The sequence below is a fragment of the Helianthus annuus genome, chromosome 5 (genome assembly GCF_002127325.2).
Source record: "Helianthus annuus cultivar XRQ/B chromosome 5, HanXRQr2.0-SUNRISE, whole genome shotgun sequence".
Taxonomy (NCBI): domain Eukaryota; kingdom Viridiplantae; phylum Streptophyta; class Magnoliopsida; order Asterales; family Asteraceae; genus Helianthus; species Helianthus annuus.
Genome location: NC_035437.2, coordinates 137,189,715 through 137,202,628, shown reverse-complemented (window position 1 = coordinate 137,202,628; position 12,914 = coordinate 137,189,715). Strand labels below are relative to the sequence as shown.

The 12,914-nt window shown below is 36.7% G+C and overlaps 1 protein-coding gene across 1 annotated transcript; it reads left to right on the top strand.

Annotated features, from left to right (window-relative positions):
- Positions 1-850: 850 nt before the first annotated feature.
- Positions 851-7,117, top strand: LOC110941387 (long chain base biosynthesis protein 1). Its single transcript, XM_022183016.2, has 14 exons — positions 851-966; positions 1,197-1,422; positions 1,872-2,128; positions 2,215-2,309; positions 2,376-2,467; positions 3,364-3,457; positions 3,531-3,603; positions 4,076-4,208; positions 4,316-4,490; positions 4,709-4,849; positions 5,431-5,526; positions 5,716-5,857; positions 6,515-6,642; positions 6,752-7,117. Exons 3-14 carry the CDS (start codon positions 2,005-2,007, stop codon positions 6,920-6,922), a joined length of 1,464 nt encoding a protein of 487 aa, XP_022038708.1. The 5' UTR covers positions 851-966; positions 1,197-1,422; positions 1,872-2,004; the 3' UTR covers positions 6,923-7,117.
- Positions 7,118-12,914: the final 5,797 nt, after the last annotated feature.

Genomic DNA, 12,914 nt, shown 5'->3' with positions numbered 1-12,914 from the left:
CCCAATAGTGTATTAGATTGTTGTGCTAATTGTGATTGTGAGTTGTGAGTATTCTTTATTTCTTTTCTTCTTGAGTTCTTGAATTGTTTAATTTCGATCTAAAAATTAAAAATAAACCTAGCCCAATCTAATATCTAAAAACTTATTGCCAATATTAATTCATAAAGCCTAGCCCAAATGTGATATGCTCAATATTGATTCGTTAACCTAAATACTAATAACTTAAAAAAAACTAGTTTATAAAATTTAATTCGGTAAGATCACCCGTAGTGGGGCATTATTTTTGAAAAAAAATCCAAAAAAAGCCCCCTCCCCATTACATAGGGCGTTATGGGGCAGTTTTTTTGAAAAAAAAATTGGCTTGGCGTTTTTAAAACTACGCCTAAAAGAGTTTGTGATGGGTTGACTGGGTTTGACTGGCCAATGAGAAACTAGCTTGCTTTTTTTTTTTAATAAAAAAACGCCTAAAAGGGATTATTGGGCATTATTCCCACTACGCCACTTTTGCAATAACGCCCTATGCTCACTGGACTGCCATGTGTCGGATAATGCCCCATGGTGGAGACATTATTTTTCTTAACCACTACACATGGTCTAGGGCCTAAGGGCCTTTTTTGGCTCAACCAGGGCACTTGAATTTTCAGGATCGGTCTCGCCCCGTCCCGTAATGCAGGTAAAAGAAATTCTGTTCTATAAATGTATCGTAAAAATAATTGAGATACCCCTAAATATTTTTTCTAGTTCCGCCACTACTCATGAAGATTTTGATACTGACCGAGTTCCCGACGCATCGCGCGGGCACTCCTATACTAATGTTATTTGATCAAACTAGCGGAAACCCGCGATATATCGAGTGTCAACCAACCACAAGGAGAAGAACAGAAAAGCCCTAATTCTTCGATTCGCTTTAAAATATCGCGAGAAATCCACCGATTACCGACACCATTTCCTCGAATCTGCAACTCTGTAAGCCATTTTCTATTTCTCGCTATTTTCTCTCCTATTTTCTCTTCTAAAATACTTTGCTGATTTCAACCCTAATTTTCTATTTTAACAATATTAAAGCTTGTAATTCATGGTTTATTGATGCGTATTGTTAGAAATCTGACCTGGGTTTCGATTAGGTTATGTTTCATAAGATCGAATGATCCAATTATTGAGTAAAATGAATTTGTTTAATGGCTTCTGTTTGGAAGCTGGAATTGATTGTGATTGCTAGTTTTGAACAAAAACCCACCGGGAGGATCCAAATTCCAAATTCTCTTGTATCTTCAAACGCCAGCCATAGCAGCAGGAGGAGCTCGCTCACCATTCGTCTCTGGATCATTCGCTTCCTCAAATTAGACTCGTTGAATCTCCTTCGCATAGAGAATTCCGCATCAAATCACAACGGATCTACTCATCCATTCCACACGGACTAAGGTTCGTTAAGTATCGAATTAATCACCACATCTTATCATTCCTATCTTCTAATTGACGACGATTCCATTATAAATCATTTCACTGCTTAATGTTTATCATTAGTTTGTAACCACTAGCCTTTAATTTCATTCAAAACGAGGATATGTTGCTTGTAATTGACAGATTTTATCAGTTCTATAGAGTTATCGATGTCAACACTTTGGATCTGTTAATTGTTTCTGGAACATAAGTTGTTTCAAATCTCAGAATTTCAATCTATTATTTTAGTTCAACTATTATTATTGTTTCAATACTGAGACAAATATATCTGATTTTCCAGATAGATTTAGTCACTATATGAGAAAGAAAGGATGAGTTATTTTGTTATTTAAGATATTGTTTTGTCTTCAGCATTTAAAATCTACATACTAACCATATTGCTTGTATATGCGGTATCCTTTTGCTCATAGCTTGACGCCATCATTTGCAAATATATAAACTTGTCGACTGGTATTGGGAGGGATTGAGATTTTTGAGGTGTAATGCACTAAAAAGGAGACGCCTCGTGTGTGTGCGATATTAGTTGTGTAAAGTAATAGCAAGATGGATTTAGCAAACTATGTTCCGAGTGCTTTCACGGGTTTGATGAAGAATGCATCTGAATTGATCACATTTGCATATGATGTACCGTTTGCTCGGGCTGTTGTTTTCGGGGTGCCCATTGGAGGTATGTTCTTTAACAGAGGTCTTTGTTAATCGGTACTAATATACTTGTGATACGGAGGTTGACTTTTTTTCAATGTTGACTTATAGGCCATCTGTTTGTGGAAGGTCTACTGTTAGTAGTTATCATCTTCTTACTATCACAGAAGAGTTACAAGCCACCTAAACGCCCTTTAACGACGAAGGTTTGACTCTTTTTTCTTACTTGATGTCTTATTTTGACTTTTTAATTTGTTGTATGATGTTTGTAGGAGATTGATGAGCTATGTGATGAATGGGTGCCCGAGTCTCTTATACCACCTGTAACCGAAGAGATGAAAAAGGAAGTTCCAGTACTGTTAAGGTCTCTCTCTCTCTCTAGACACACATATAGACATATACATACACATAATGTGTACACACGTCCACCTTTATGTACATACATATATAACTATACATAACCCCTATTGTACACACACACACATATATATATATATGAATGGTTGTAAGAATCGCTAGGCGCTAGTCAACCGCTGGGGTACCAACTAGCGGCTAATCGCGATTTTATTAGTTAAATTTCAGTTTTTTATATATATAGGCACATTTTTATATGTAAATTTTTTAAGTAGACAGGTTTTAACCCCTCCTCGACCCATTTTTTTAAGTATACAAGATTAATCGCCGGATTTATAGGGTTTGGCCAGAATCTGGACAGAATCGTCGATTTCCGGCCGACTAGGGCCGGCTAGCGATTAAATTCACCGATTACCGACTAGCGACTAGTCGCCGATTAATCCCGATTTTTCCAACACTGTATATATGTACTGCTATTCATATATGTCTATCTATACAACCACCTTTCAATTGTAGAGCCACAATACTAAAACAAAAGATACCCTTTTGCTTTTTGTGTCAATCTATGTTCATATTTATTGTGGTTATGATACTTTGATCATTAACTTTATTAGGATTGTTGATCATACCACAAATTTTTAATGTATTGGAAATTTTACATTATTCTATATTAATAAGAACATGATAGGCTTGACTTTGATGCCGATTCACACAATTTACCTCCTTTCTTCATTTTCTTAAAAACGCAAGTACACAAGCATTCACACAAAAATGAAAATATTAAATGACCTTAAGGTGGTCATGTGACTATGTGATATTGCAAGCTACATGCATGATGAAATATGTTATAGCGTAACATTCATGAAACATCCGCACAATATACTATAACTACTGCATTACTTACAGTGCTGCAGGAACTCATACAATAATCAACGGCAAAGAAGTGGTTAACTTTGCTTCAGCAAATTACCTAGGCTTAATGGGTCACGAGAAGTTACTTGTGAGTAACCTACCCTAATAATTTACTTCAACTGCTTACATATAGTTTTAATTATATAAATTCAAAATGGCAGGATTCATGTACTTCCTCTCTAGAGAAATATGGTGTTGGTTCTTGTGGTCCCCGTCAATTTTACGGAACCATTGGTATAAACCTATTGGTGATGCAAATAATCTTATTGAACTTATTTTCAAGCACTGACAGCACTGTTGTTAATAGTGAGCATAGCGCCCGCTATAGCGTTTAGCGTGGCGATGTGGCAATAGGTCGCAATCTGATTTTGGCACCTCCATAGCGTGAAAATAGCGGGATTATAGGTTTTTTTTTAAATATAAATAGCGATAACATATACCTTTAAAATTGCGGGATTTTTGATTTTTTATAAGTATACATATAAAAACGATAAAATATACAAGTAAAATATTTCTAAGATTTTCTTCTAGTGCATCGCTAAACATAAAATAGCGCCCGCTATTTCATCGCTATCGCTACGTAGTGTAGAGGTAGCTTGTCGCCATCATCCGCTATTCGCTATTAACAACTATGGTTTCAAGTACTTTAATGTTTTAGAAAGCTACTATAGCTCTTTTAACTGTATCTTTTTATTATTTTATTTAGATGTTCACCTTGACTGCGAAACAAGAATAGCGGAGTTTTTGGGAACTCCTGATTCCATACTCTATTCTTACGGACTCTCAACTATGTTTAGCGCAATTCCAGCATTTTGTAAGAAAGGAGATATCATTGTTGTGTAAGTCTTGTTGTTTTGCTATTTTAAAATCAAATATAAAATGGACTTGATTGCGAAGCTGTACGTGTAATAAGGTCACTTTTACAAGTCCAACTTTGTTATTTTAGAGATGAAGGTGTGCACTGGGGGATACAGAATGGCTTATACTTGTCAAGAAGCACAATTGTATACTTTAAGCACAACGACATGCAATCTTTACAAAGTACGCTTGTCAAAGTAACTCAAGACAACAAGCGAGCTAAGAAACTGAGACGCTACATTGTTGTTGAAGCTGTATACCAGGTATTTCTAGTCAATTATGCTTATAATTCTTTTTTCTTGAACTCACTTCTGATTAAGTTGAGCACTTGGCTCATATGGGCTCATATCAAACTAAAAGTGAACATTACATATAAACACACATTTTCTAGAAGGTTACAATCAGAAGAAACAGGCTACCCGTACAGGCTTAGTGTGCTTGACTCATTATGATGTTTAATATATGGTATCAAAATGTTCAGAATTCTGGTCAAATTACTCCACTTGATGAGATTATCCAACTGAAGGAGAAGTACAAGTTTCGTGTTTTGTTAGATGAAAGCAACTCTTTCGGTGTGCTTGGCAAATCTGGTAGAGGTCTAACTGAACACTACGATGTTCCGGTACACTCCCTCCCCCCCTCTCTCTCTCTCTCTCTCTCTCTTTATATATATATATATATATATACACACACATACATATAGGATGAGGATCAGATGAGAACCACCCCGAGTTGCAAGAACTTGAGAACTCCTTGAAAAAAAGTTTTTTTTTTTAAATTTTTTTTTGCCATTTTTTTTAAAATCATGTAACTTTTTCAAAACAAAAGCCTAGCGTTCATTACGTAGGGTTTTGGATCGCTTACACCGCCGTAAAAAACTTACAAAAAACATATGACGCCACCCTTTCTTGCGAGTTACACTCATGTCAATTGTTGTTACGCTATAGTAAATTTTTTATACGTTATTTTTTTTTTTTAAAACTTGCATAATTAAATTTTTTTTTTGCGAAAAAATAAAAAAAAATAAACTTTTATTAAAGGAGTTCTCAAAGTTCTTCCAACTCGGGGTGGTTCTCATTATATCCATCCCCTACTTATATATATATATGCATGTGTGTGTGTCTGCACACATATACATATACCTCATACATGTATATTTGTTTTTTTGTGAGTAGAAGGGTGATGTTGGTCTTACTGTTGTAGGTTGATAAGATAGATATAATAACTGCTGCTATGGGACATGCATTGGCCTCAGAAGGTGGGTTTTGCACCGGGAGTCACAGAGTTGTTGATCACCAAGTAAGCACTCCTGCATCTATAACATGTCTCACATTTAGGAAATTTTGATATTTCAATATTGATATGTAATGGTTTAGTTCAAGAAAGGACCCATCAATGCATGAAGTTTTGAGACAAACGTTACAAGATAATTACAAACATATTTTAGCATTGTTTTGTGTCTTATGTTAACGTGTTATGTTTCTGTAGCGCCTCAGCAGCTCAGGCTATGTGTTTTCTGCATCTCTTCCCCCATATTTGGCAAGTGCTGCAATTGCTGCTATCGATGTTATAGAGGAAAACCCTCGACTCATAACCAAGTTACGAGATAATTCCAAATTATTAAGCACAGGTGATAGATTTTGGCCTACAAGATGACTCTTTATTATTTATTATTTATTATTATTATTAGGGAAATTGGATTTTAAAAATCCTACCTTTAGGTGGTTGGTCAATAATAATCCCACCTTCAAATATCGCCACTGCAGTCCCACCTTAATTTTTTTTTTTCTCACTGGACATCCGTTTAAAAAACTTAACTTCGTTAAGTTTTTTCTGAATTTCAAACCGATGTTTTAGGGCTTTTGATCAGAACGAGGATACGGGTCGATTGATGTAAAAATTACCTCGAAACGGTGCTTCAATTTGGGTGTTTAGTTTGAAATTCAGAAAAAAACTTAAAAGGTGGGACTTCAGTGGCGACATTTGAAGGTGGGATTATTAAAATCCAATTTGCCTTATTATTATTATTATTATTATTATTGTTATTATTATTATTATTATTATTATTATTATTATTATTATTATTATATTTTTTAACCATTAGAACCCGTCAATACCGGCTAACGCGTCTTGCGCTGGGTAGGTGGCCTTAAGACCCTTTAGTTTGTCTTTCTATGATGGTGTTTTATTACATTCTTTGACTAATACTGTCTACATTATTTTCATGGATGTTTCATGAAACCTTAATAATATGAAGAAGCCATTTATTATGCTTTTATAAATGCAGGATTGTTGGGAATAAAAGGCCTGGAACTTGCAAATAATATAATGTCACCGCTTGTATTCCTCCGACTTAAAAACTCCACAGGGTCATTGAAGAGTGATCTTCAAGTACTTGAAGATCTTGCTGATCGGGTAAGTGTTAAGCCTTCGATTTAAAAGTCTCAACAGTCGTATGCAGTTATGCATTGTTTTGTTGTACGGTACAGCTCATATGCCCATTGTGAATGTGGTGCAATTGCAGGTATTGAAGGAACACTCGGTTTTTGTAACAACTTCAAAAAGGTCGTTTGTTGATAAATGCAATCTTCCTGTCGGGATTAGGATATACGTCTCAGCTGCTCACACAGAATCTGATCTTCAGAAAGCATGTGAATCATTGAAGAGCGTTGCCGCTTCATTATTCACGGATTAAATCTACTCGCTACGGTATAACACCTCATACATGAACAAATTGTGTGAAAGAAAAATTTAAAGAATTGTTTCTTCATATTTTTAGCCATGTTTTATTTGATTTCTTGACATGCTAGTTGGTTTTTGTTCATATGCCTGTCTTTGTTCTGTAAACTTTAAAATTACAGACTTACAGTTAATTTATGTCAATTTCATATGATCTCTCTTACATCTGAGTAGTCAATTAAGAACACACGGTGTGGAGGGGCATGAAATGGTGGTGTTATTCGACATGTGGCTGCCACGACATCACGCATCAGAAAAGTAGCGTGGTGCGAAAAAGGGAGTGGGGTGGGGCATGGAAGAGTGGCGTTATTCGACGCGTGAAACTTTTTTATTAATATTTAATATTTAGAAAATATGTAAAATCTATTAATTTTTTTAAAATAGCATTAATACTAATATAATAATTAACAATAATAAAAAAATTATATTATTTAAAAAAAAGAAACCTAAAAAAACTGAAACTTAAATAAAAAATAACCGAAACTAAGTACGATGTTTTGTCTTTATTTCTTTTATTTTCTTGTACATTTCGAAACATAAAAGGTAGGTTCGCAAGAAGATGACCGTACGCTAATATATTTAGATCGTGATAACGGGGTTGGTTCGGTTGAGACGTTTGAGACGAAGTAGTGTTCGGTACTTTGCCCACATCATAGGGGTTGTTCGGATCGAAGTTGCGGCTGTGTGGATGCACTATTATTATTTTTTATAAAGTAGAGAGATTTTATTAAGTTTAGAGTTGGGTAGAAGAGAAGGAGGTGAAAAATGGTAGAAAAGGTTGAGGTTTTTTTTATATAGGTGAGTTAATATTTTTTTTTTAATTGATTTTTTTTAAATGTGCCGTTGGGGTTCAATGGCTATAAACCACACCAATTGCTCAATACAACGTTGACACCACGACGGTGGAAAAAGTGCCGCCCCAACAATGCTGCCTTCCACGCCGTTCAAAGGGTGGTGTGTCCGGCGTGAAAAGGCCTAAGTGCCACAAAACCACGCCCACACAGTCTAAGGGAAGATTAAACTTAATGGTGCTTTGTGGGCCACGTTTACGGTCACATCAAACTATTTAACAGAACTCCTGCCACTCAATTGGTTAGTGCTGATGTGGCAAGTACTTTGAGGACCACCAGTTGAGAGAAATTTATGACACGAACTTTTTTTTTTTCCAAAAAAGAATCTTATCAAGATTGTGTATTCATTGCTAACTTAAACTCAAAAATTTAAAAAAAAAAAGATTTGTGTATCTATTACTAACTTGAACTCGAAAGTAAAAAAATAAAAGATTAATTGTGACATTACATATATAAAAAACCATTTTAACACAATTGATAGAAAATAAATACTTCTACAAATATTAGTTCACAAAGTGATTATACAGCAACAAAATGCGAGTTTTATAAATATTAGACTAATGGGTGTTGTTAGAATCTGAGTTTGATTGTTGTGATAGTTAAGATGGAAATAATGAATGAAGATAAAAGAGAGATGAAAATATGCATCGGAATAATTAACTTTTCAATCACAACAATGAAGATATTGCTTTCATCAACATGCTTTTATAAATTTGCAATTACAAGTTTACGTATGCATGAAGAGTTACAATTCCCCCTCAGCTTGATCACTCCTTGTTTGTTCGTACAAAAATGTCAAGAGGAAAGTGATGAATAGAACAGTACAGTACAGACGCTGTTCTATTTATAGTACAAACGAAACATCTGAAGCATCTACGCTGACGTCACCTAGACAGCGACATCTAACAGCCTAACAAACTCCTAACATCTGCTAGAGCCTAAGCACTGTTATATTGATAATAAAGTAAAACTCAGTTGATCAATCATCTGTTGAAGATCCTCTGTTGGACTTCATCATCTTTTGATTTCCAGCAGACCTTAGCTTCATCAGACTTTATCTTCATCAGCGGAGGGTGATCAGACCTTTGCTTCAACAGACTTTGTCTTCATCAGCAATGGTTTTCTTTAGTCGACCTTTGGCTTTAGCAGACTTTAGGAGAAGCAGATGTTAAGTCTTTTTCATTGGGAGGAGCAGATCTTCAAAGCACTGTTATTTGTGATCAGAGGCTGTAGACTATTTTGGCTTTGCAATTATCTGTTCTTTTATGGGGTCCACTAGATCCAACAATCTCCCCCTAGAACAGATGATGCCAAAACTCTTCTTTATTTCTGATCTTTATTTCTCATCAGCATTTTCCTGATTTGGCCTTTGAATTGTAATTCAAAGTTCATGGAAACCATATCTTCAAAATCCCTTTCTAGTTCAAGGTTCAACAGATATTGGAGGTCACCTGCATCCATACCATATGGATCCTCCATTCTTATCCTTTAAACATCACCATCTGATCTGAGCAAAGTCAATTCGTGGGTGTCTGAGGATGACTTCCACTTTAGAATTTTTGAATCAGATGGTTTTCTTGGGTGAAGAGTTATTTTTGATGAGTTTGGTGATTATGGCCTGCTCACAAAATTTGAAAATGTTTCACGCAGTTTATCACTGGCAGGATTTGTGTGATACAACAGGTGGTTTTTCAGTCCCACTTTTCTGTAGTAGTCTTCATACATCTTTGTATCAGCCTCAGACATCTGCTTCTGCCTTTTTGCTTGATTTAAGGAAGCTATGGATAAGCTAGATGCCGAGGACTGCTTTTTAAATGTAAGGGTCTGTTGAGGGAAAACCACTGTTGGATATACTAGCTTCTTTGGAACTGTAGGATCCTTTTCTCTTATCTGTTCCAGTTTCTTGTATGTTTCAACAATTCTGGACTCTGACCATCTGGCAACAGACCTTGCATTTCCATACTCTTCAGCAACTAGTTCTTCTCTCATTCTCTTCAGCTTCAATGTCTTGTTTTGATCCACTTGTTTGTATTTCTACCAGTCTGGTGGAATTGGCTTATGTGAAGGATCATTGAGCACCTTTTGAATTCTTTCTATTTCTTCTTTGAGAGCATCTGTTGACCAATCTTTGAACTATGCTCTGTTTGCTTTGTATGGTTTTTGTTGCATGATGAGATCAAGGTAATCCTGTTTCAGTTCCTTACCAAGCTCAGCATTTATTGGCTTCCCAGACATCGACTTGCTCAGATCCTTAGCATAATCTTCTATCTTGCTTACCTTGCTAAGTTCTAGTGACAAGATTCCCTAAGCAATCCTGTCATCCATCCCTTTGCACTTCTCTTTTCCAATATACTCAGCCTGTCTTGCTTTCAACTTCAGATATTCATCTAAGTTTCTAGGCTTGCGATAACCATAGAGAGATGGAAAAGATAGTTGTGATGTATCCTCTGTTGAATAAAAAGATTCAGTTTCTCCTTTGATTACATGAATCTTCAGAGGATACTAAGCAGCTAGAGGGATGATTGATGGTTGTGGTTGAATGGGTGGAAGTGAAGTGGATCTAAAGGGAAATTATGAGAGTGGTGTGGTTTGAATAGGGGCAAATGATAAGGAGATTGGTGGTTGAATCTCCTCATCATCTTCTTGCACAACAAAAGTTTTTCTTTTGTGTGAATTTGACTTTAGGTGAAGGTGGGCGTGTTGGAATTCTTGGTGGTTTGGGCAGTGGTTGTGTTGTTGGTGGTGTGGGAAAGATTATCATGGCAGTGGTTTGTGAAACATCTGCTGATACATTTGTTGTACCAGCAGTGGTTTGTTGAACATGTGCTGATACATTTGTTGTACCAGCATCCTGTCGGTTGATTTGGTGGTGTGGTTTCTTTTGAGGTGGTTTTTGTGTTGAGGGTTTTGTTTTTGTTGTAGCATAGGATACACTTCTTTTAGGCACAACAATGGTTTTAGGAGGGGTGGTGATTGGTTGTCTAACATTTCTTGTTGACTTACTCTTTTTTTAAGTGCCAATGTCTTCCTTTTTCCTCTGCTCAGCCTGTTCTTGTTCAATTAAGCTAGAAGCTTTGGCTTCAAGTGTATCTTGCTTTCTCTGCTTTTCTAAGGCAATCTCTTCCACTATCTTGTTCAGGGTCACATCAATCTCTTTTTCACTTCTAGCATCTGATGCCTTAGCAGAGGTTTTGGTTGTATGAACAGACTCTGACTTTTGTTGTTGCACCTTTGATGGTTTTGTTTGTGATGAAGGCCACAACTTTCTCAGCTTATCATTCTCCCCCTTTTTGTCATCATCTTCCACTTCTTCTTGAAGTACAGTTGGAGGGGCAAAGCCAATAGTCTTTATGAGATGTTCCCTGATGGCCTTGATGTTAGCTTGTGTCACTTTATACCTAGCCTCAACCATGTTCCTTATCAACTCCATGTGAGAGTTGTGATTAATATCAGCCAAATTCCTTTGAGCTTGGATAATTGGTTGCACTGATTTCCACAGCTCATCGGCAATTTGCTGAGTTGAAGGTTGACTTTTAGAATGATCCAACATCTGTTTCATCGTGTTTTTCATTTATGCCAATGAAGATTCCATAGATGTCATTCTATCTGTCAATTCCTTGTATCTTAATTCATCACCTAACTTAATAGGATCATCTGAATCCCTACCAGAGGTAGTTTGATTTAGTTCTATAACAGGAGAATTCTCCAAATTATCAGAATCAAATGCCCCTTTGTCTTGGTACTGGGTATTTCCATCTGGAATAGAGGTTACAATTGTACCCTCAATAGTTGTTTCCTTCAAGGAAGTCTTATAGATGAAACCACTGTCCAACTGAAAAACTGTTGTTTCACCAGTTGTAGTGGCTGCTTCACTTGAACTACCACGAAGAGTTACATGTAACTCAAGGGGTGTAGCCTCCTCGGCTATTTGTGGGTTAGCAAATTGATTTTTCATAGACTCAGTCACTTGTGGAAGTGTGCTATCTTGAATTGGTGATTGAGAGGGACTGATTTGTGTCTGAGTTGTATCAATTGCGTCAAACAAAGGTAAAAATGTGGGTGGAATTGGAGTGGAGGGTTGTGGAATTGAAAGAGAGATAACCCTGTGAGAGGGGCTTAGAAACAGACTTTCAATTGATATGTCTGCCTCTTGATATGGTGTACCTATGCTTACAACTTGATCCTTTTGTGAGGATTCAAGAGGAGTTTGGATGGGTGGAGATCTTTCCAACTGTTATGAGAAAGTAGCAACAGTGGTTTCTAGTGACTTTTGTGTTGTCACAAGGTTATCCTCAGGGATCTCATCTTCCAGAGGTGCCTTTTTATTTTGTTTCTTTTTGGTGGGTGAAGAAACATTGGTTACATTGACTGGAATCAACTGAACCAGGGGGTTTGAATCTGCATAAAAGGGTTAGGTCTTCTCGTTCGATTTGGGGGTGAATGATCTTCTTCCTCTAACAATCACTGCAAAACAAACAGCCGTTAGACTCGCCACGGGGAGAATGGAGGTTCTCTCCGTGACCACCCTCCGGTGTGAGAATAAGTACAGGGTTTGATGAAGAAGAAGTGAAAGTGAAGTGAATGTAACTTGAGAAATTGTACCTGAATTATCCTTCTATTTATAGCCGAAGTTTGGGCGGGAAAATCTGTTGATGAAAACTTAATGGAAAATACTTTTCCGTCAACGGTTATTTTCTCCTTCCGTTAATCACTAACGAGTGTGTATGCACACGGATTGTGATCTTGATCAACGGCCAGGGTGATGCCACGTGGAAAGTGGGGTAAGTGTAGATCTTTCCTTCAATTCAGTGCCATCCTCGTGACATTGAGGGAGCCTGGGATGATGCCACGTGGCCATTCGGTTATAAACGAATGGTGGTGCACGATCAAGCCTTCTAGAAGGATACAATTGTGATCCTGTCTGGCTCTTCTTCATGCTAATTTTTTATGGTAACAGAGAAGTTACTTTTATCCAAGTCTGGATATTATTTATGTGGAAGTGTTTGCTAGGATTTTTATCCTATCTGCTATGGAGGCTGGCGCAAGGATTTATTAGTTTCCTTTTGGCGCGCAGATGTTGAACACTTTTTTTCTTTC